At 46.0% G+C, this 25,512-nt stretch overlaps 1 protein-coding gene across 8 annotated transcripts in view; it reads right to left on the bottom strand.

Moving 5' to 3' along the window:
* Positions 1-25,512, bottom strand: part of LOC136621575 (coagulation factor XIII B chain-like) — a 612,738-nt gene that overhangs the window by 318,715 nt on the left and 268,511 nt on the right. For 2 of the 8 annotated variants that reach the window (XM_066597141.1, XM_066597139.1), the window contains exons 2-5: positions 21,869-22,042; positions 20,364-20,534; positions 18,799-18,969; positions 17,236-17,406 (exon numbers count right to left, since the gene is read on the bottom strand). The exons of 5 other annotated variants lie outside the window; for them this stretch is intronic. In XM_066597141.1, coding sequence (XP_066453238.1) covers positions 17,236-17,406; positions 18,799-18,969; positions 20,364-20,534; positions 21,869-22,042 — 687 coding nt within the window. The remainder of the gene's footprint in view (positions 1-17,235; positions 17,407-18,798; positions 18,970-20,363; positions 20,535-21,868; positions 22,043-25,512) is intronic. One more of the 8 variants, XM_066597145.1, reaches the window with a different exon arrangement.

The following is a 25,512-nucleotide window of genomic DNA, read 5'->3' as shown; positions in this document are numbered from 1 at the left end:
GAGTGAGTGTAGCCTTCAAGAACCTCAACGGTCCTTTCTAGGGCCATATTTAACCGTGTGCAGTACTGTGCTGGCTGCTGTTAGCTGTGCTGCATTTTTTTCTTCTTCTCAAAATCGCCTCTGCAGAGCATTGCACCCTCCATTGATACTGCAGGGAAAGAATTGTGTAGGCAGGGCCACAACACAGTTATTATTCATTGAATATACGCAGTGCTGCCTTTTGGTGGGAAAAAACTGAAAATAATTCTATTTGTCCTGCCTCTGTCCGTCCTAAGGGCGGTGGACACGTGTCGGCTGCGTGTGCAACGTTTAAAAATCAGACGCACCCAGCTACGGTTTACTGCTGGCTTCGCCATTTGCTTTCCTTAATTGGGAAAAAAAATACCTGCTCTGCCAGAGTTAATAACTCTGCTAACCTCACGTTCTGTGACACATTAGCAGGGACACAGCACAGTTATTAAACTTCTCATGTTCATTGAATATACGCAGTGCTGCCTTTTGGTGGAAAAAAACTGAAAATAATTCTATTTGTCCTGCCTCTGTCCGTCCTAAGGGCGGTGGACACGTGTCGGCTGCGTGTGCAACGCTTAAAAATCAGACGCACCCAGCTACAGTTTACTGCTGGCTTCGCCATTTGCTTTCCTTAATTGGGAAAAAAAATACCTGCTCTGCCAGAGTTAATAACTCTGCTACCCTCAGTTCTGTGACACATTAGCAGGGACACAGCACAGTTATTAAACTTAGATTATACATTCACTAGAGGCAGTGGGGCCTTTCGTTTTCAAAAAAGGGAAAAAATTATATTTGGCCTGCAGTCTTGCGCCAATTTATTTCCTGCCTGTGAAATCAAATCACTGGTAATACAGCATGCTGAGGGGTAGGGGTAGGCCTAGAGGACGTGGACGCGGCCGAGGACGCGGAGGGCCAAGTCAGGGTGTGGGCACAGGCCGAGCTCCTGATCCAGGTGTGTCGCAGCCGACTGCTGCGCGATTAGGAGAGAGGCACGTTTCTGGCGTCCCCACATTCATCGCCCAATTAATGGGTCAACGCGGGAGACGGTTATTAGAAAATGAGCAGTGTGAGCAGGTCCTGTCCTGGATGGCAGAAAGTGCTTCGAGCAACCTATCGTCAACACGCAGTTCTGCGCCGTCCACTGCTGCAAATCCGAATCCTCTGTCTGCTGCTCCTCCTTCCTCCCAGCCTCCTCACTCCACTACAATGACACCTGCTCAGGAGCGGGAACACTCCCAGGAACTGTTCTCGGGCCCCTGCTTAGATTGGGCAGCAGCGGTTCCTCTCCCACCAGAGGAGTTTATCGTCACTGATGCCCAACCATTCGAAAGTTCCCGGGGTCCGGGGGAAGAGGCTGGGGACTTCCGCCAACTGTCTCAACAACTTTCTGTGGGTGAGGAGGACGATGACGATCAGACACAGTTGTCTTGCAGTGAGGTAGTAGTAAGGGCAGTAAGTCCGAGGGAGCAGCGCACAGAGGATTCGGAAGAAGAGCAGCAGGACGATGAGGTGACTGACCCCACCTGGTGTGCAACGCTTACTCAGGAGGACAGGTCTTCAGAGGGGGAGTCAAGGGCATCAGCAGGGCAGGTTGCAAGAGGCAGTGCGGTGGCCAGGGGTAGAGGCAGGGCCAGACCGAATAATCCACCAACTGTTTCCCAAAGCGCCCCCTCGCGCCATGCCACCCTGCAGAGGCCGAGGTGCTCTAAGGTCTGGCAGTTTTTCACAGAGACGCCTGACGACCGACGAACAGTGGTGTGCAACCTTTGTCGCGCAAAGCTCAGCCGGGGAGCCAACACCAACAGCCTCACCACCACCACCATGCGCAGACATATGATGGCCAAGCACCCCACAAGGTGGGACGAAGGCCGTTCAGCGCCTCCGGTTTGCACCCCTGCCTCTCCCCCTGTGCCCCAACCTGCCACTGAGATGCAACCCCCCTCTCAGGACACAGGCACTACCGCCTCATGGCCTGCACCCACACCCTCACCTCCGCTGTCCTCGGCCCCATCCAGCAGTGTAGTTCAGCGCACCGTCCAGCCGTCGCTTGCGCAACTGTTGGAGCGCAAGCGCAAGTACGCCGCCACGCACCCGCACGCTCAAACGTTAACCGTCCGCATAGCAAAATTCATCAGCCTTGAGATGCTGCCGTGTAGGGTTGTGGAAACGGAGTCCTTCAAAAGTATCATGGAGGCGGCGGCCCCGCGCTACTCAGTTCCCAGTCGCCACTACTTTTCCCGATGTGCCGTCCCAGCCCTGCACGACCACGTCTCCCGCAACATTGTACGCGCCCTCACCAACGCGGTTACTGCCACGGTCCACTTAACTACGGACACGTGGACAAGCACAGGCGGGCAGGGCCACTACATCTCCCTGACGGCACATTGGGTGAATTTAGTGGAGGCTGGGACAGAGTCAGAGCCTGGGACCGCTCACGTCCTACTCACCCCCAGAATTGCGGGCCCCAGCTCGGTGGTGGTATCTGCGGAGGTGTATGCTTCCTGCACTAAAGCACCCTCCTCCTCCTCCTCTGTCTCGCAATCAAGATGTGTTAGCAGCAGCATGTCGCCAGCAGTCGGTGTCGCGCGGTTTGGCAGCACAGCGGTGGGCAAGCGTCAGCAGGCCGTGCTGAAACTACTCAGCTTAGGCGATAAGAGGCACACGGCCCACGAACTGCTGCAGGGTCTGACACAGCAGACCGACCGCTGGCTTGCGCCGCTGAGCCTCCAACCGGGCATGGTCGTGTGTGACAACGGCCGTAACCTGGTGGCGGCTCTGCAGCTCGGCAGCCTCACGCACGTGCCATGCCTGGCCCACGTCTTTAATTTGGTGGTTCAGCGCTTTCTGAAAAGCTACCCACGCTTGTCAGACCTGCTGGTAAAGGCGCGCCGGCTCTGCGCACATTTCCGCAAGTCCCACACGGACGCTGCCACCCTGCGCACCCTGCAACATCACTTTAAGCTGCCAGTGCACCGACTGCTGTGCGACGTGCCCACACGGTGGAACTCTACGGTCCACATGTTGGCCAGGCTCTATGAACAGCGTAGAGCTATAGTCGAATACCAACTCCAACATGGGCGGCGCAGTGGGAGTCAGCCTCCTCAATTCCTTTCAGAAGAGTGGGCCTGGTTGGCAGACATCTGCCATGTCCTTGGTAATTTTGAGGAGTCTACCCAGGTGGTGAGCGGCGATGCTGCAATCATTAGCGTCACCATTCCTCTGCTATGCATCTTGAGAAATTCCCTGCAAACCATAAAGGCAGCTGCTTTGCGCTCGGAAACGGGGGCGGGGGAAGACAGTATGCCGCTGGATAGTCAGGGCACCCTCCTGTCTATTTCTCAGCGCGTAGAGGAGGAGGAGGAGGAGCATGAGGAGGATGAGGAGGAGGGGGAAGAGACAGCTTGGCCCGCTGCTGACGGTACACCGGCTGATTGCCTGTCATCCTTTCAGCGTGTATGGCCTGAGGAGGAGGAGGAGGATCCTGAAAGTGATCTTCCTAGTGAAGACAGCCATGTGTTGCGTACAGGTACCCTGGCACACATGGCTGACTTCATGTTAGGATGCCTTTCTCGTGACCCTCGCGTTGCACGCATTCTGGCCACGACGGATTACTGGGTGTACACACTGCTCGATCCACGGTATAAGGAGAACCTGCCCACTCTGATTCCCGAAGAGGAAAGGGGTTCGAGAGTGTTGCTATACCACAGGACCCTTGCGAACAAGCTGATGGTAAAATTCCCAGCCGACAGCGCTAGTGGCAGAAGGCGCAGTACCGAGGGCAAGGCAGCAGGGGATGTGCGTAGATCGAGCAGCATGTACATCCCAGGCAGTGCAACAGTCTTTAAGGGCCTGGACAGCTTTATGGCTCCCCACCAAGACTGTGTCACCGCTCCCCAGTCAAGGCTGAGTCGGCGGGAGCACTGTAAAAGGATGGTGAGGGAGTACGTAGCGGATCGCACGACCGTCCTCCGTGACGCCTCTGCCACCTACAACTACTGGGTGTCGAAGCTGGACACGTGGCCTGAACTAGCGCTGTATGCCCTGGAGGTGCTTGCTTGTCCTGCGGCTAGCGTCTTGTCGGAGAGGGTGTTTAGTGCGGCTGGGGGAATCATCACAGATAAGCGTAGCCGCTTGTCAACCGACAGTGCCGACAGGCTAACACTCATCAAGATGAACAAAGGCTGGATTTCCCCAGACTTCTGTTCTCCACCAGCGGACAGCAGCAATACGTAAGCAATACGTAGGCTGCACCCGCGGATGGAAGCTACGTTCTCTCTCACCATCCAAAACGGGGACATTTCTGCTTCATCAATCTGTGTCTAATATTCCTCCTCCTCCTCCTGCTCCTCCTCCTGAAACCTCACGTAATCACGCTGAACGGGCAATTTTTCTCAGGGCCACAAGGCTCACTCAAATAATTTTTCTGAACAATTTTTATAAGTTTCAATGCGCTTAAAAGCGTTGGAACTTTAACTTGAACCAATTTTTCGTTACACTGGGCTGCCTCCAGGCCTAGTTACCACTTAAGCCACATTAACCAAAGCGATTCACCTGCCATCTTGGTTGGGCATGGCCAATTTTTACTGAGGTACATTAGTACTGTTGGTACACCAAATTTTTGGGGCCCTCACCTACAGTGTAATCATAGCAATTTGTATGTTCTTCGCCTGCACTCATGGTACAGAAAGGTGTGTGGGGTTGGCCTACACTTTAGCTACATAAATGTAACTTGGGCCTTGGCTATACTAAGGCTACTGAAATGGAACTAAGACTGCGCTCCCGCTATACTGCTGCTTCGGAATTGTTACTGGGGCCTGTCTTGAGTGCTACTATTGCTGACATGGAACGAAGACTGCGCTCCCGCTATACTGCTGCTTCGGAATTGTTACTGGGGCCTGTCTTGAGTGCTACTATTGCTGACATGGAACGAAGACTGCGCTCCTGCTATACTGCTGCTTCGGAATTGTTACTGGGGCCTGTCTTGAGTGCTACTATTGCTGACATGGAACGAAGACTGCGCTCCTCCTATAATGCTGCTAGTGATATGTTAGTGGGGCCTGTCCTAATGCTACGGCTGAAATGTTACGAATTCTGGGCTCTGCCTATACCGCTGCTAATGGTATGTCTCTGGGGTGTGGAAACAGAGGCTTCCCAAAGACATGATGGCGGCGAGGCCATTTCCCACCAACGCGGTTACTGTTAAGGTGCATATAACCACGGACACGTGGAGAGGACACGTAGTGCCTCAAAAACATCCCCCTCCTCCTCCAACAGGGAAAACATTCTTGGCAAATGTCTTTGCATTGGTTCGTCTGGTGGCAGTCCAAGAATTTCACCTTTACCGACACAACAAGAGAGCCCCCACACCATCCCCCCGCCACGGCCCACTTAATCCTGGCCGCATTCCGAAAACCAACAAAATACAACCGTGCTACTAGGTCCGCAGTCACCACCACATTACCACCAACGCGGTTACTGTTAAGGTACATATTACCAGTCTGACTGGGGCATGCAGACACCTTGACAGAATGAATAGTGTGTGGCACATAGGTTCCCCATTGCTATGCCTACGTGTGCAGCTCCTGATGGCGGTGGCACAGGATTCTATTTCTCATTGCTTCTGTACAGCATTGTGGGCTATCGCCCCGCCACTTTTAAAGAGGGTCGCTGCCTAGCCATGCCAACCCTCTGCAGTGTGTGCCTGCGGTTCCTCCTCATGGCAGACGCACTTCTAAATAGACATGAGTGTGGCGTGGCATGAGGGCAGCTGAAGGCTGCGCAGGGACACTTTGGTGTGCGCTGTGGGGGGGAGGGGGGGCGGTTGGTCAGCATGTAACCCAGGAGAAGTGGCAGCGGAGTGTCATCCAGGCAGTGATTGTGCTTTGTTGTAGCTAGTGTGGTGCTTAGCAAAGGTATGCCATGCTAATGAGGGCTTTTCAGAAGTAAAAGTTGTTGGGAGGGGGGGGGGGGGCACTCTTGCCGGTATTGTGGCTTAATAGTGGGACCTGTGAACTTGAGATGCAGCCCAACATGTAGCCCCTCGCCTGCCCTATCCGTTTCTGTGTCATTCCCATCACTTTCTTGAATTGCCCAGATTTTCACACATGAAAACCTTAGCGAGCATCGGCGAAATACAAAAATGCTCTGGTCGCCCATTGACTTCAATGGAGTTCGTTGTTCGAAACGAACCTTCGAACATCGCGGGAAGTTCGTTCCGAATAACGAACACCCGAACATTTTGGTGTTCGCTCATCTCTAGTAGAAAACTGAGTTGAAATTTGACAGGCTGATTATAAGAATACTGACTATTTAGTATATGTTTTAGGCCACTTTCACACAAGCATATTAAAGACACAACAATTTGGCCAAAATACACTCCTGTGAAACTCGCCATATGGAGTTATTTGTTATCGCATATGGAGAATTTTTTTTATCGCAGACAGTCTTTTCCATTCACAACTTGGAAAATCATAATTTTTTTATTTTGTTTATTTTTTAGTTGTATGACTTGTTTTTTGTGAGCCAAGTTATATTTTTTAACCCCTTCCTACTGCAGCCTTTTTTTGTTTTATTATTTTCATTTTTGCTCCCCACTTGCAAAACAAATCATAACTTTTTTTCTAGTGACACGTGTACATGAGGGCTTGCTTTTTTGCAAGATAGTTGTATTTTTCAATAGTACCTTTTATCACATGATATAATGTACTGAAAAACGTTTAAAAATTTCCAAAAGGGGAAAAGTGGAAAAAAAACTACCTCAATTGTGCCTTTTGAGGGTTTGCTTTTACGGCATTCACTGTGCAATAAAAATGACATGGTATCTTTATTCTGTGGGTTAACACAATTACGGTGATACCAAATCACTACAGGCAGAAATATATGGCAGCCCTGTGGGCTCTCAAAAGACAGAGATGACGAATGGACGACAAGCTATAATTTCATTGCGAGGGGCGGTTTAGGACCCCCAAAAGGCATTTAAAGGGTTAACATCTGGGATCCGTGTTATCTCTGATCATGTCTGTTAACAGCGGGAGTCAACTGTTAAAGATGGCTGACACCTGCCATGTATGGATCAGGCTCGGCTCCCAAGTGCGTTCCAAACACAGACACTGGGTATGCATCGTGTATATACGGCGTGAGTCAAGAAGGGATTAATAACAGCATTTAATGTACCATTTAGTGTTTTGTTGTATCTTTTCATTATTGCATTCTAATATATTTTTCTATCAAAATAGCCGTATACTTATTTATTGAGGGATGGCTTGCATTTTTAATGGATTTTTGAGATACAAATAATGAATTAAATAGCATTTATCTGGAGACCCGCGAGTGGGCCTACAGTTTAGGCGACCTTTACTCATACTCTTTACCTTCCAGGTGTTAGAGCAAGAAAGAGATGGAGGACCTAAAGATTACTTTGTTCATCGTCAAGGGACTCAACTCGCCACGAAAACGGCATAACATCCTGCATCTACTACGAAGGTACAATTCTAGGGTTGTTTTCCTACAGGAGACACACTTTAAAGGGGATAAGGTATTTAATCTATCCAATAGACACTTCCCGCAGGTCTTCCACAATTCACACCCTTCCTCCGTGTCAAAGGGGGTCTCCATATTGCTCCACGCGGCCACTCCGTTTGTCTGTGAGGAGCAATACTCGGACAAGGAGAGCAGAGCGCTTTTCCTTAGGGGAGAGATAAAAAACACTAAAATCACCTTGGCAAACATATATGCCCCCAACTCCGATCAAATTGCCTGGTTGCTGATGCAGTTAGAGACATTAAAACATTTCGCAGTGGGCCAGATTATCTTGGGAGGCAACCTTAATGTAACGTTAAACCCGCTGCTAGACTCTTCCACAGGCAGATCGCATATCGCCCAAACTAAACTTAAAAAACTAAACCGTAGCCTTCATGAATTGGGAGTTGTAGACTCGTGGAGATCGATCCACCCGACAACTAAAGATTTCTCATTTCTTTCCCAAGTACACCTATCCCAACAGAGGCTAGATTATATCTTCCTCTCCTCTAATCTCCTCGCTGAGCTCAAGGGGGCTGAAATGAGCCCAATAACAATTTCTGACCACACTCCAGTAAGCATAACTCTAAGTCTGCCGGAACTGGGAGCCAGAGAATGGAGGTGGAGATTAAATGCCTCTCTGCTAGACAAAGAGGAAGAGAGGTTAGCTCTGTCCAAACACCTAAAAGAATTTTTTGAGATTAATGATAAAGGGGACTCCTCAATCCCAATGATATGGGAGGCCCATAAGGCCTTTATAAGAGGGCTCTTGATTGCCCTGGGCTCAAGAACCAAAAAAAGACAACAAAGGGAGATTGATGAGAAATTAAGACTAATAGCGAGACTAGAGCAATTATCCAAAAACTCCCTTGTTAAGGACAATCTGGATAAACTGATGAATGCAAGAAGAGACCTCCGCCTCTGTCTTGATTCGAAATTTAAGAAAAAACACCTCTACCTAAAACACATCTCTTATCAGCAGGGAAATAAGGGTAGCAAACTAATGTCCGCTTTGATTAAAAAAGCCAGAACGAGAAACTGGATCAAAGCCATTAAGACTCAGTCGGGAGCCCCGGTGTCTTCATCCGAAGAGATCGCTAAAGAATTTCAGCAATTCTATGCTAAACTTTTATTAGGGGAGACGCTTCTCCAACTGAGGTTTTGAACGTTTCAAAGCAAATAGATTCCTTTCTCCAAGAGACGCATCTGCCGAAGCTAAGCGAAACAGAAGCTAGCTCCCTGTTATCCCTTGTCACACCCGCGGAGGTAGAAAGGTTGTTGATCTCTTCCCCTCCCAATAAAAGCCCAGGACCAGATGGTCTGACATTAGTTTATTACAAGGCTTTCCAGGAAACTCTGGTCCCGAGAATAACCAAGCTATTTAATGCCCTATTTAATTTCCTCAATCCATAAGGACAAAAAAGACCCAGAACAATGCGGCAATTACAGACCCATTTCTTTAATAAATTTTGATACAAAATTATGGGCCAAATTACTTGCGAAAAGATTGGAAAAATTTATACTGGGGTTAATCAATGAAGAACAGGCTGGGTTCGTGGCGGGGAGAGAGGGCAAACACAACTGCCATAGACTGATCCACGCAATACAGTTTGCACAACAACGCAAAATCCATCTCGCATTGGTGGGGACGGACGCCGAAAAGGCATTTGATAGAGTTAATTGGAAATATCTGGAAAAAGTGCTACTACATTTCAATATGCCACCTGAGTTTGTCTCAGCTATTTTTGCCTTATACGCGGATCCCCATGCGAGACTAAAGATCAACGACATTTTATCTCCGCCATTTGATATCAGAAATCGCACACGGCAGGGTTGCCCTCTCTCCCCTACACTCTTCATCCTTGCACTAGAGCTCCTACTACAAAGAGTTAGACAGGTTAGCTCAATCAAAGGGCTGAGGTATGGGAGGAACCTACTCTCCTCGGCGGCATTCGCCGATGACATAGTTTTCTTAATTACTAACCCAGAGGAAGAAATACAGAAACTTATTGACCTATTGGAAGCTTTTGGGTCATTTTCTAATTTTAAAATAAATCTGTCAAAATCTACAGTACTTAATGTTTCTATTCCCAAACACATTAGCAAAACGCTTAGCAAATCCTCCCCTCTTGAGTGGTCAGAATCCTCGATCGATTATCTAGGGGTAAAACTTACAAGAAATCTAGAAGATCTATATCCATTCAATTTCGTCCCACTATTAGCCCAAGTAAAGGCGTTACTCAGATCATATGATATCCCATGTATTTCATGGTTCGGGAGAAGAAATATTTTAAAAACTTATATTCTCCCCATCATTATCTATAAAAGTATGATGTTGCCACTCCACCTTCCGAGAGGCTTCTTTAAATCTCTCAGATCTGTCTTCACTAGTTTTGTTTGGCGCCACAAAAAGCCGAGGCTTGCGTATAGCCTTATGACTAAACGACGGTCAGAAGGGGGTATGGGTTTACCCGATATTTATGAGTACTATTGCGCCTCCCAGATGGGATACTGGCTTGACCTTGCCTACCCGATCAGGGATAGACTCTTAGTCTCCCTGGCGGGTGACAGCCACGATACCCCGATACGGGAAGCCCTGTGGCTCCTTAACAAGATACCCTGCAGACCCAAAAATCATAATATTTTGATTAGAGGGCCCTGTGTGGTTTGGGATAAATTAAAGAACACCCTCGCCCCCAAAGCATCACCGATTGCGCCGCTGAGCCTGCTATGGGGAGCCAACAAGCATATTCCAGACCTCCACATCACTTCTCTAGCGAGAAAATTTAAGGACCTTGAGTTAAGGGACCTACAGAACGTTGCGCATTTGCCCCCAGAAAATATGATACAAGCCTTGATTCCCTCAATCAAATTAAATTTCTTGGATCGGATTTCAGTTAACAAGGGACTAGGGGAGATTATAAGATCCCATAAGTCTATTAGACCTCTTACCCCCTTTGAAAGAATCGCAAAAGACGCAAACTATAAAACAAGGAGACTATCATCCCTACGCAAACTAATTATACCCTCACCCCTTGAGTCAAAACCGATGTTTTTAAGATCGTGGGAGAACGAGTTGGGTATCTCCCTCTCGAGAATGGAGACAGATTTGATCTTAGGCACTTCCTTCGGCTTATCTCCCTGCACACTCTCACAGGAATCACATTATAAGCACCTAGTCCGGTGGTATAAAACCCCTCATTGGCTACATGCTTATAAACTGGCTTCACATGGGAGGTGCTGGAGGTGCGATCAACTTCCAGGAACCTACCTCCACATATGGTGGGAGTGCGGGATAATTAGACCCTTTTGGAAGGGGGTGGAGAGGGTCCTGCGGGAGATGTCCCCTAAAATCTCTTTGACCCCAGAGATGATCTTTCTGTGCAGACCTTCCTCAGTATTTCATCCCAAAAAGAGCATGCTGATTGCTCTTCTGATTGACGCGCCCAAAGCCCTGATCCCTCTCCTGTGGCGACAAACAACCCCACCTTCTCTTACCCAGTGGAGAGAGAAAGTGGACTTGCTCTTCAATTTGGAAGAGCTATCAAGCTGGAACAACCATTCCCATGAAAATTTTCTGCAGTTATGGAGGCCGTGGACGGAGGTGAGATCCCTTGACGTGTTCGAGATCTGAACTTCAGCCCCTGATCGGGACCCTATTTGGAGGGTGAAATTGGATGGATCTCCCTTTGCGGGACCAACTTGATTACCGCTACTCTCTTTCCCCCCCCCCCCCCTCCCTTTCCTTCCCCCCTTCCCCTCCCCTTACCATTTCCTTCTTCATTATTTCTATATTTTCTAAGGCTATTAAAGTTCATTTTCTGTGCATATACAAAATTGTCCTGTCAGAGGCTCAGGTATAGAAGTGCTTCCTGGAGGAGGGAAGATTTAGATTTCTGGCGGCGAATAGACATAGAATGATTTTCCTGCCCACAAAAGGTTATATTCGTACAAATGTTTGCCAAGTCTACTTGTGTTAATATGGACCTTTGCACAGTGTTTGTTTGTATTATACAAAAACTCAATAAAAAATCTGATTTAAAAAAAAAAAAAAATTGCATTTATCTTTTTTTTGCCCTGAACAGTATATATTTTTCACCTCACATTATGTGTCTCCCTTCAAAGTATGTAAATCCCCACACACTCCTCCCACACTTATTTTTTACCGGGTTACACCTTTTTCCCGGCTTCATGTTAGATTTGTTGATTTTATGCTCCGCCTGTGCACCCTTGCTTATTGAAAGATTGACCCTTAATTCAAGAGATTATTCCAACTCTGGATTTCTTACAATACTCACCTTCCACTGGGATAGCTCCACTCCTTTTTTCACTGCTGCTGCCTGTCTAACACCAACAGCGCACACAGCGTGGCTGCAGTGTCTCTGATATATTTTAACTCCTCCTTCATCTCCTTGTCTCACAGAACAGTAAATGTGAGAGTTGGGAGGGAGGTGGACTGTCGTAGAAGCTGCTGGCCGCAGCTAGTGAGCGGTTGGGAAAATTTGTGCATTGTCTGATCTGCAGGGTGGCATGTGGCAGGAATGTGGTGGATGGGCAGTATTGGCTGCTGCTACTGTTGCAAGGGGGACCACTGGGATCATCCTGATGGTCGATAACAGAAGATCACACAAGGTAACTGAGGCTTTCAATCAGGAACAGCAGGAGCACAGCCAGCAAGTGCACAATTGACATCTGGGGATTGAAAACACTGCCTGGATGACCCGTTATTGGTTAGTCTTGGATACTACCAGTTTCCCTGAATTTCTGAATCAGTTTCCTGACAGTTTGTGCACTCACTCGCTGTTATATATATATATATATATATATTAGCAGTGCAGTACACAGAAGGGCCTGTAGAGGGCCAGAGACAGGACTTCTGGTGCGAGGGTTAACCAAGGGGTGGAGCAGGAACCAGATAAAAGCCGGTTCCTGCCAAAGAGAAGAGAGAGAGTGTTTGGCTGAGAGAGCCAGAGAGACAGCTCAGTGGAGCTGGGAGGGCTGCTAGCCCAGGGGTCTTGTGCAGACCAAGAAGGCCAGAGGTTGACAGGGTGACGCCCCTAACCTCAACACATGAGGGAGGACCAGCGCAGCACAGGAAGGTGTTGCAGGCTGGTGGCCTGAAAAGGCAAGAGTCCAACAGGGGACGCCCCTGGACTCCCACCCAAGTTGGGGTGCTTATGGACATGATGTGATGTGATATGCTGTGCTGTGGAATAAATGCTGGCAGGAGCCAGACAAAGAGATACGCTAGTCCTGAGCCGCGTTTACCTGTGTGGGGCGCTATTTCTGGTACAAGAGGTCAGCGATCCAGAGGCAAGAGTACACCCCTTGCTACAATATATATATATATATATATATATATATATATATATATATATATATAAAATGTATCACAGGCATGCCTATGCGTATATCATGCCTATGTGTATAGCAGTGCTCAAGAACCCATTGGCTGAACCGTAGTGCTCAAGAACCAATCAGAGCCATCGTTCGATTGAAGTCATCACAGTCATTGCATATTGCATTGAATGGCTGTGATTGGTTCATCAAGTGCTGGCTGTGATTGGCTGAGCCACAGCGCTTGAGAACTAATCACAGCCAGCGCTTCCTGGAAGCAGACAGTTTGAACGTCCAATCCAGGAGGCACTGGCAGAAGACTTCAAGCAAGCCTGCCAGAGAGCTTCAGGGCAGACGTGCCAGAGCTGACAGCTCCTGAGAGGTGATGTATTTTTTTTTAATGCAGCTAGAGCTTATATTTCAAGACCTCCCCCCCCAAAAATCCCGGCAAAACAGTGCTACAATGTCTCGCAACTTTGTAGCACCACGTGCGACTTTGTAGCGAAACAAAATCGCGATATCGCTGCTGTGATTCTGTGTCGCTGATTTGAAAGAGGCCTTATGGTGCTAAAAACTTTCAGGAACATCTCTGTAGGGGTGAGCTGATTTGGCTGGCTGTTGTGTGGATTGCTCCAGCCAACCACTTACCTAAAATATAAGCACATAAATACTAGCCCCTCTTGCTAGAGGGTGCTGGTCATAATAAATATACATTTCCTAACTGACCCCTCATGATAAGATGTATGCCGTGCAGATCTCTGTGTGTTCATTTGTTTCTACTTTTATATATATATAATATATATAAAATATATATATGTGTGTGTGTGTGTGTCTGGCCCCTCCATAAATGTCTATAACTGTCATAAATTTAATGTCTTAATGTGGATGCTCTGTGCAAAACGGTCTTGTCAGTGAGTTATGTGTATTGCACAGCTGCAGCATGTGAGAGATTAATGTCTGAGTATGTCTGGAAATGTAACAACTTTTGTGTATCCAATGTCATCATGTGAGTATGAAAGATATGTGTTTGCAAGGTGTACAAATGAGAGAGTAGTCTTCTTCAGTCTGACCTTGTGAGTCTGGGCTAGTTTTATCTAGTCAATTGGAGTCAGTCTGTCTGCCTGTGGAGTACCACCTGTTTACCAGTTTGGGACCTGCAGTCTAAGGCCGGCTGTCCACAGGCATTGCGAAGTCCCACAGCAGATCTCCGCTGCAGGAGCCGCCGCCCGGGAGCAGGAGTCGCCACTGAATCTCCGCCGGTAAGCCCTATCTAATAGATAGGCTGGCCCTGGAGAATCAGGGCAATTCGCAGTGTGCAGCGAATTGCCCGCTGAGAGCGGAGAATCGCAATGATTCTCGCTCGTGAACAGGGGCTGGCGCTTTCCATAGCAATGGAAAGCGTCGGCCGGCGTGATTCGCCGGCGGTTTACCGCCTGCGAATACACTTCCGTGGACTGGGGCCTAAACTGGTATTCATGTGTTGCCAGTTACTTGAACACCGCTTGCATTCCTTAAGTAATGTTAAATATTCTGACCCGCGCAGTGTCTCTCTCTAACAGATTAGAGGACAACTTTGACTTGCATCACTTGACAGAATAAATGTAAAATATCTTATTGGATAAATTTGTTGAAATATCATGTAATGTCATCCAATATTTCTAATTTTACTACAGACAGAGGCTGGGGGGAGTCAACCATTGAATAGTGTCAGTGAAGTCTACTCTCAACCTCTGGTACAGCGTCCCACAGGGACACCCCAGACACTTGACAAACTTGGGGAGCTGGGAGGGTAAGTGTTGGCTTGTCACGGCGGCACTTACCAGGCTCCTTTTCCCAGAGGGATGACACATAGCCAAGGCCGGATTGCAGGCCACCGTCGACACCCCTAGGATAGGGAATGCCAATAAACAGATGATGGGGGTAGTTTTTGCCACAGGTGATGCCACTCTTTCCACACACCTGTATGTTACATGGCGGAGAATAAACACAAACACTGATTTTTACTACCTTGGGTCCCCAGGAACGGTTAGGGCCTGGTATAAACTTTACTTGGAATAACTTTAGCAAAACAATTATTCACAGCAATTCAGGTACAATTCTTAACAGTGCAGGTAAGAAAGGAAGTTCAGAGGTCAGGGAAGATACACGGGATGAAACCGGTCCCACAGCCTGTGCTATCTGCCAGGTACCTCTCCTGGACTAGGAGAACTCTGGAGGAGGAAGAAGAGGGGTAGGGGTCACTCCACAGACACTCTGCTAGTAATTATTTACTTCTAGGATTTGCACCTCACACTAGAGACGCGTGGGTGTCACTTGAAGTGTACTTCTACACGGTGATCCTAACTTTGGACGGCCACGTAGGAAAAATTTGTGGCTTTAAATTAATACCTCTGCACTTGCCAGAAAAAGTGATTACTTACAAAGGCTCTCTTTTAGGCTTAGGGCTAACTCCACTCACATCCAAATTGCAGTCGCTACGGGAAATCTCTCTTCCTCATCCATCTTCACCACAAGGAAGCTGAAGGTGCTTCCATGTGGCTCTGTGTTAGGTGGAACTCAGGGGGCAGACAAGATGGAAGACCCTCTTCCCACTCTCAAGCACTCCTATTTATACCCTCACTCATACCACATGACATGACAGACTGATACATTTACATGCAGACAATGATTTTATTGAAGTTAACCTTTTAAAGGGGTTGTCCCGAGGCAGCAAGTGGGTCTATACACTTCTGTATGGCCATAATAATGCACTTTGTAATGTACATTGTGCATTAATTATGAGCCATACAGAAGTTATAAAAAGTTTTTTACTTACCTGCTCCGTTGCTAGCGTCCTCGTTCCCATGGAGCCGACTAATTTTTGGCCTCCGATGGCCAAATTAGCCGCGCTTGCGCAGTCCGGGTCTTCAGCAGTCTTCTATGGAGCCGCTCGTGCCAGAGAGCGGCTCCGTGTAGCTCCGCCCCGTCACGTGCCGATTCCAGCCAATCAGGAGGCTGGAATCGGCAGTGGACCGCACAGAAGAGCTGCGGTCCACGAAGACGGAGGATCCCGGCGGCCATCTTCAGCGGTAAGTATTGAAGTCACCGGACCGCCGGGATTCAGGTAAGCGCTGTGCGGGTGGTTTTTTTAACCCCTGCATCGGGGTTGTCTCGCGCCGAACGGGGGGGGGGTTTAAAAAAAAAAAAACCCGTTTCGGCGCGGGACATCTCCTTTAAGCGCTGCAGCTGTGCAACACACACACTGGAAATGACAAAACAGGTTTTGCACAGTGCATCCACATAAGACAAACATGTATGATATTTATGGAGGGGACCAGAATGATGTGCTGGGCCACTACACTGGGGCTGATGAACATCGACCCCACCTCCCCTCAGATTGATTTGCTATGTACAATGGATAGATATAAAAGTGCTTTGCTTTTCTGTATCTTGCCGATACATTTTATTTGTACGTCTTGTTTGTTTTCTTTTGGAATAAATATTTCTTGATATCTCTGATGTTTTATATATCTTGCATGTATATCTACTTTTATCACTTTGAGTAAATTGAATTAATATTTGACCTGTGTATATGTAGACCCATTTATTTTTGCCATGGAACTCACCATAAAAACAACATCATTAAGAAAAAGAAATTGTGCCAGATTTACTTTTTTTTCTTTATTTCCCCCATTACCTCAAAAATATATTAAAAGTCAAATCAATAAATGATATGTACCCCAAAATGGCACTAATAAATTCTACTATCGAACATAATGAGCCATTTTCATTGTTCATTAGGCCCTGCCATATACATTTGATTGTGGGTGTGCTTGGTACTGCATCTCATTACCATTTCCTTGAATGGAACTGAGCTACAGTACCAAACAAAGCTGCCTGTTCTGATTACCTGCTGTACCTGCACAAACAATGAAGAGGATGTGGCTGATCCCCATCAGTTGAAGTCATGAAAAATCCCTTTAAGGAAAAACTCACTCTGAATCACAAGTATGGCATAATGTTGTGTGCACAAGGCCTAAAAATAAATAGCAAGTATGTGCATGTGATTGTAAAGTGGGCCTCCAGTCAGTTCTACTGGGGAGCCCTTGGTAACCCAGTCCGACACTGCTAGCAATAATGATTCTTCTTCCACAAAACTATACATCAATCTGTTCAGCTCCTATACCATGCTGGCCGTAGACCAGACTCTATGATCAAAATTGCAGGTTTTCTTTATATTATACAGATGTTAAGAGCTTAATAACATTTACAGTGTAACAAGTGTAATATAAACATAATAAAGACTGTTTTAACACAAAATTACCAGTCACAGTATGTACAAACATATCATTATATAATGTATAACTCAAAAGCGAAGCTTATACGAACCAGTACATGTAGGTTTAGGAATCCAGCCATCTTTAGTGCAAGTAGATTGTCCATTTGTAATGTAAAATCCTTCATTACATGTAATTTGTATTACGTCATTATTGTTGTAGGCAGGTTTTAATGGGTAAGTCACTCTTCCATTATCTACTTGGGGGGGTTTGCAACTAATTGCTACAAGAAAGTACAATAATTAGAGACTATATTGTTTTTCTTCTCCCACAAAACTTATATATTAATCTATTCTGCTCCTTCTGCTCTATATCGTGCTGACACAGATCAGCCACCATGTTCAAAATGGCTGGTTGTCATTATCTATATATACAAGGCCTCATTCACAAAGGCAATACATTTTTCGGCTGCCCACATCGCGACCGAAAAATGCATAAACAAGAAAAAGTCGAGACCAAGTTGCAGCTAACATTCATGTATTCTCATCTGTTCACAATGCCGATTGTGGTGTATAGACCCCGCAGCTTGGAATTCCTTTGACCGATAAATGTTTAGCATGGCTTCTATTATTTAAAATGAGCCAGCTGATATGCTTTAACAGCGCTAGCTGCTGCTAAACTCCCTCCCTCTGCATTTGCTGGCAAATGCAGGGGGAGAGCTGCCAGCTGATTTTTTGTACGTCTTGTTTGTTTTCTTTTGGAATAAATATTTCTTGATATCTCTGATGTTTTATATATCTTGCATGTATATCTACTTTTATCACTTTGAGTAAATTGAATTAATATTTGACCTGTGTATATGTAGACCCATTGATTTTTGCCATGGAACTCACCATAAAAACAACATCATTAAGAAAAAGAAATTGTGCCAGATTTACTTTTTTTTCTTTATTTCCCCCATTACCTCAAAAATATATTAAAAGTCAAATCAATAAATGATATGTACCCCAAAATGGCACTAATAAATTCTACTATCGAACATAATGAGCCATTTTCATTGTTCATTAGGCCCTGCCATATACATTTGATTGTGGGTGTGCTTGGTACTGCATCTCATTACCATTTCCTTGAATGGAACTGAGCTACAGTACCAAACAAAGCTGCTTGTTCTGATTACCTGCTGTACCTGCACAAACAATGAAGAGGATGTGGCTGATCCCCATCAGTTGAAGTCATGAAAAATCCCTTTAAGGAAAAACTCACTCTGAATCACAAGTATGGCATAATGTTGTGTGCACAAGGCCTAAAAATAAATAGCAAGTATGTGCATGTGATTGTAAAGTGGGCCTCCAGTCAGTTCTACTGGGGAGCCCTTGGTAACCCAGTCCGACACTGCTAGCAATAATGATTCTTCTTCCACAAAACTATACATCAATCTGTTCAGCTCCTATACCATGCTGGCCGTAGACCAGACTCTATGATCAAAATTGCAGGTTTTCTTTATATTATACAGATGTTAAGAGCTTAATAACATTTACAGTGTAACAAGTGTAATATAAACATAATAAAGACTGTTTTAACACAAAATTACCAGTCACAGTATTCAGTTCATGGCATAGTATGTACAAACATATCATTATATAATGTATAACTCAAAAGCGAAGCTTATACGAACCAGTACATGTAGGTTTAGGAATCCAGCCATCTTTAGTGCAAGTAGATTGTCCATTTGTAATGTAAAATCCTTCATTACAAGTAATTTGTATTACATCATTATTGTTGTAGGCAGGTTTTATTGGGTAATTCACTCTTCCATTATCTACTTGGGGGGGTTTGCAACTAATTGCTACAAGAAAGTACAATAATTAGAGACTATATTGTTTTTCTTCTCCCACAAAACTTATATATTAATCTATTCTGCTCCTTCTGCTCTATATCGTGCTGACACAGATCAGCCACCATGTTCAAAATGGCTGGTTGTCATTATCTATATATACAAGGCCTCATTCACAAAGGCAATACATTTTTCGGCTGCCCACATCGCGTCCGAAAAATGCATAAACAAGAAAAAGTCGAGACCAAGTTGCAGCTAACATTCATGTATTCTCATCTGTTCACAATGCCGATTGTGGTGTATAGACCCCGCAGCTTGGAATTCCTTTGACCGATAAATGTTTAGCATGGCTTCTATTATTTAAAATGAGCCAGCTGATATGCTTTAACAGCGCTAGCCGCTGCTAAACTCCCTCCCTCTGCATTTGCTGGCAAATGCAGGGGGAGAGAGCTGCCAGCTGATTTTTTGTACGTCTTGTTTGTTTTCTTTTGGAATAAATATTTCTTGATATCTCTGATGTTTTATATATCTTGCATGTATATCTACTTTTATCACTTTGAGTAAATTGAATTAATATTTGACCTGTGTATATGTAGACCCATTGATTTTTGCCATGGAACTCACCATAAAAACAACATCATTAAGAAAAAGAAATTGTGCCAGATTTACTTTTTTTTCTTTATTTCCCCCATTACCTCAAAAATATATTAAAAGTCAAATCAATAAATGATATGTACCCCAAAATGGCACTAATAAATTCTACTATCGAACATAATGAGCCATTTTCATTGTTCATTAGGCCCTGCCATATACATTTGATTGTGGGTGTGCTTGGTACTGCATCTCATTACCATTTCCTTGAATGGAACTGAGCTACAGTACCAAACAAAGCTGCTTGTTCTGATTACCTGCTGTACCTGCACAAACAATGAAGAGGATGTGGCTGATCCCCATCAGTTGAAGTCATGAAAAATCCCTTTAAGGAAAAACTCACTCTGAATCACAAGTATGGCATAATGTTGTGTGCACAAGGCCTAAAAATAAATAGCAAGTATGTGCATGTGATTGTAAAGTGGGCCTCCAGTCAGTTCTACTGGGGAGCCCTTGGTAACCCAGTCCGACACTGCTAGCAATAATGATTCTTCTTCCACAAAACTATACATCAATCTGTTCAGCTCCTATACCATGCTGGCCGTAGGCCAGGCACTATGATCAAAATTGCAGGTTTTCTTTATATTATACAGATGTTAAGAGCTTAATAACATTTACAGTGTAACAAGTGTAATATAAACATAATAAAGACTGTTTTAACACAAAATTACCAGTCACAGTATTCAGTTCATGGCATAGTATGTACAAACATATCATTATATAATGTATAACTCAAAAGCGAAGCTTCTACTAACCAGTACATGTAGGTTTAGGAATCCAGCCATCTTTAGTGCAAGTAGATTGTCCATTTGTAATGTAAAATCCTTCATTACATGTAATTTGTATTACATCATTATTGTTGTAGGCAGGTTTTATTGGGTAATTCACTCTTCCATTATCTACTTGGGGGGGTTTGCAACTAATTGCTACAAGAAAGTACAATAATTAGAGACTATATTGTTTTTCTTCTCCCACAAAACTTATATATTAATCTATTCTGCTCCTTCTGCTCTATATCGTGCTGACACAGATCAGCCACCATGTTCAAAATGGCTGGTTGTCATTATCTATATATACAAGGCCTCATTCACAAAGGCAATACATTTTTCGGCTGCCCACATCGCGTCCGAAAAATGCATAAACAAGAAAAAGTCGAGACCAAGTTGCAGCTAACATTCATGTATTCTCATCTGTTCACAATGCCGATTGTGGTGTATAGACCCCGCAGCTTGGAATTCCTTTGACCGATAAATGTTTAGCATGGCTTCTATTATTTAAAATGAGCCAGCTGATATGCTTTAACAGCGCTAGCTGCTGCTAAACTCCCTCCCTCTGCATTTGCTGGCAAATGCAGGGGGAGAGAGCTGCCAGCTGATTTCGGCCAAAAGATAGGGCAAGACCTATCTTTTCCGGCCGCATCAAAACATCGGCCGGTGTATTCGGCCAAGAGGTCCTATTATCGTGGCCACGATTCTTTGATGCGGTTAAAAATCAGCCATCTGAACGAGTAGATTGGAATCCAATACTTAAGATGGTTGCGATTTTTCAATAACGTTTTATAGCAGCGATAAAAAACTCTCATGTGAATAAGGCCTAAAAGCAAAAGCCCTCAATCATTGACTGGCTCATCATTAATTCGCTAACTTCCTGGGGTTGTATAAACTTGAAATGTGACACAAACATTCTTTAGATCCAAAAGGAAAAGTATCCAGCAGCATTGAATCCGTACCCACTAGGGGTGGGGGGAAAAAATGCAAGCCACTCAACAATGAGTCTGAGCCTCAAGACTCAGTAGTCAATTGCAAAGGTAGTAGAGAGGAAGTGGCAGCATGCAAAAAATTCATAAAAAATAAAATTTTATTATTCCATAGTCTTAAAAAGCAACAAATGCCTCCCAGCAACACTTTTGCGCACGCGCGGGATTAGATCAGTATCGCGGCGCTCCACCGCACTCAATGGAATGGAATTAGTCTGCACTGACATTTCTGACATTTCTTTAAAAACAAAAGATTCAATTCTGCAGTGGAAAAGCTTTCTGCTGCAGAATTAAGGAGGCCTTGCAGAATTATTGTCGAGTATTTATAACATGCAGGAAAATGGCATCAAAATCCGCAGAAATTAGAAAAAAATCCACATCCCCACTGAATCCTGCAGACAACTCGGTCCCGTGTGAAGATCCTATCTCAGACAACCCCTTTAATATTTATTCATTTTCACCCACAAAGCACTGAAGAATGTAAAAAGTTTAGATTTGAATTACCTTTGCATTGACCTCCTATATGCATCCACATGCCGGCAAGACATACCACTTGAATGGGTGCATCCTGGATGTAACCTGGGAGGCAGGCATAAGATGGGTTGATTTTTCCATTCCATCCACCTTCTAATTGAAGTCCTTGGAGTTTCGGAGGGCTGCGACAGTCTGGTACCTTCACTGTATCATTAGGAGCATAAGAAAAAACACTTCATTAAGGGAAAAAATCCTAACTTTTCAGTAGTGAGCCAGTAATACTACATAAGTTCAGGCCCTGAACTCAAATGCCCCCTAGGAGCAGCGCCCTTACTCACAGAACCCAATACACATCGTAGATGTCACTATTATTTCCAGAGGTCGTCATACATTGTAGTAGCGGTTTAATACTCCACATTACATTACTCAGATCCATACTGCTGCTGTATCATGTGCCTCACTGCACCATTACACAATCTGCATATTGTCATCAACACACATCAACACTTTACATTCTAAATTAAAGGCCTGTTTCACAAGGGTGGCAAAGTCGCGCGATTTTCTCGCATTCTGACAATGCTACAAATCGCATGTATGTGATGCCCATGCTTTCCTATGGGTTCCTTCACATTTGCGGTGTGTTGTAGCATGCGACACTGCGAGTCAAAAACCTCGCGGGTTTCGTGATATGCATGTGACTAGCGTTGTTTTGTAGCCCATGTTTCCCTGTGGAGTCTTTCTCTCTGTTGCACCGCATCATACGAAAATGCAGTTTTCATGCGGTGCAATGCAACTTTGACAGTAGGAAATCCTACTGTAAAAGCCCTAAACTAACCCTTAGCTGCAGGAAAAAATAAAATAAACCACATACATCAGCTAGAAGCGCTGTCCGTCTCTGACTCGTCTTCTCCCTGGTCCCCGACACTGGTCTTCAGCATCTCTTCTGCCAGGGGATTGGAAAATCGCCACCTTGAGGAAGCACTACCTCTGACTGGTTTCCAATCCCCGGCCAGAAGAGATGCTGAAAACCAGTGTTGGGGACCGGGGAGAAGACGGGCTGCTGGACCCAGACAGCGCTTCTAGGTGATCTATTCTTTTTTTCTAATTTTTTTTTCTGCAGATATGGCTTATTGTTGGAGTAGGGCTTATATTTCAAGTTGCCCTCCCCACGGCCCCCCCTAAAAATCCCCGCATGCGGTGCTAGAAAGTCGCGCAGCTTTATAGAACCACGTGCAACCTTGTAGTGCCACAAACTCGAGGTAACACTGTGAAAAACGTTTCCACATCGCACAGACCACCGATGCAATATTGTTGAGATTTTCTTGCTGCAATATCATGTCACCCGTGTGAAACAGGCCTTATGCATAACGCGACATATACACCATTAGGCTGGGTTCCCAGACGCCATATTCCTGGGGGAAATCTCGCGGTTTGGCCGCAGCGAAAAACCGCAAGATTTCCACTGGGAAAGCACTTAGCCATGGGTTTTGGAGCAGCTTGGCCGCACATTTTTCCGTTGTGGCTGGCGCTCCCATAGAGGAGAGCGCAGCCGCAACGGGGAAAAAAAATAGACATGCTGTGGCCAGAGAATCCGAGCTGCAACACTGTCTTCTGCCGGCTTTGCCGCAACGGATTCGCCGTCCCGTGTGGATGAGATTTCTGAGAAATCTTGTCCACATGGCTGGCTAATCTCAGGATTAGCAACCACAGGCAGATTTGCCGTGGCAAAATTCTAGACGGAATTTCCGCAGGAAATTTGCCCTGTGTGGACCCAGCCTTAACCCTTGCAAGCCAAGCTCTAACCTAAACTATGGTGCTATTATCATAGTCCCATGAGTCTATTTACACCACCCTGGCCAGTGATTTTATATAACATTGTCTCTGGAATCATAATCCACTCACTCTTGTATGATACGTCTTAAGATACTCATTTCCACTTCTCTGTGTTCCCGGCACTACGGGGAGGGAGACTCCCTCTCCTCCCATACACTGCAGGGCAATTCACCCCAGCATGGGGTACCAACTGTCCACCATGCAAGCCCCTTTGCAATGGCTGCTGATACGATGCTCAGCTTTGCCACATCTGTGTCTCATCTTCTACTCTCTGCCCTGAGTCTGGAGCTATGATGCAGCTCCTTATTAGTTAAAGTATGTGCTTGAGGCAGCAAGCTATCCCGAGCTTACTGGGGAGAGGCGGGTTTCAATCCTCCATTAACCCTATCAGTGGGGACGGATCTTCATAGCAGTAATCTGATTAGCACTAGTGGGCACAGAGCCCTCTCCTTCTGCCTCTCAGTGGCTTCACTATTATGGTGCTGTACGCCTCTTCTCTTCTACACCCCAGCTCTGCTTCTTGGCTAGCAGAGAGGGGACACATATAGCACTTCCCAGTGCTCTCTCCAGCAGGCCTCACTATCTTCGCTCTCCCAGTAGCATCTCAGAGCAGGAGGCGGCGGGGCTACACAAAGATGCTGCTTGTGTATGCATCCCCGGTGCCCGATCCAGCCAGAATGTACCCGACCCTACCAACCGCGAACAGCTCTGACATTCTTCCTGATTATCAGAGTTGTACCGCTACAGCTCCACCACAGGAGTCCCAAAGAGGAAAACCTTATTGGGATTGCCCCAGGTGTGGACAACAAAACCCCACAAGCCGAAACACCTGTATTGTCTGTGGGGCCCCCAGACCCCATAAACAGGAACTCTAACCAATTACCGTCGGGGTAGAGCACTCCTCCACTCGCCGCGTTGCACCAACTGCGCCTGCGGGGGAGAATGGAGAAGAGGAAGCTGCTTCATGCACTTCTCAACAGTCACCCCTGCAAGAAGCTGAGACAACGGTCTACAAGTATACCTCGGCCTGGCGCCCCTGGAGCGTGACAGAGCAAATGGCCATTTGCCAGCAGCTGCCCGATCCAGAGGCTGAACCAGCAGCGTTCCACCGTAGATTAGAGATAGTTCAGAAAAACTATCAAGCAACATGGTCTTATTTGGCATCATTACTACACATAAAGTTACCTGAGGGATTGTATTCCACAATCATCTCAGAAAGTGGCTTGACTTCCAAGTCCCCGTTAACCTTGTAACCACTGAGAGCGGACAAGAGTTCATCACACGGTTAAAGCGTTGGACCAGTCAGCAAAATAAAGAAAAACAAACAGCTTTAACTATGTGTAGACGGGAAAAGAATGAAACCGTTGAATGCTATTTTGGCAGGCTAGAAACAAAGGCTAGAGACATGGGTCTCACCCTCTGTGCAGATGACGTGTACTACCTAATGATGTGTGAAGCGTTCATGCAAGGCATTGGCCCATCATTGGCAGACAAAGTAAAGGCATGCACCCCCAACTGGCGACAAGCCAAGCCCAGAGACTTGTATAAAAAGGCAGTAGGGTTTGCTATGGATGAGAAGCGCCCTGCAGTGGCGGTCAAATACTATAGCAACCAGGGGGGGAAGGTGCAGCTCCAAGACAAACCCAATAAAGAAACGCGCAAGTGCTATAACTGCGGCAAGATAGGCCACCTGGCCAAGCATTGCCGCTGTCCCAAGAAACCTCGTAACCAGGAGACGGATCAGGGCGCCAATCCCAGCGGCAACGACGCGCCGTGTCGCCCGAATCCGTCCCAATGAAGTTCCGGCAATCCCGCCCCAATGTCCCTATTGGAAGCAGAAG

This window comes from Eleutherodactylus coqui, chromosome 3, assembly GCF_035609145.1.
Source record: "Eleutherodactylus coqui strain aEleCoq1 chromosome 3, aEleCoq1.hap1, whole genome shotgun sequence".
Taxonomy (NCBI): Eukaryota; Metazoa; Chordata; class Amphibia; order Anura; family Eleutherodactylidae; genus Eleutherodactylus; species Eleutherodactylus coqui.
The sequence above is the reverse complement of the archived record's forward strand: the minus strand, read 5'-3'. Positions and strand labels throughout refer to the sequence as shown.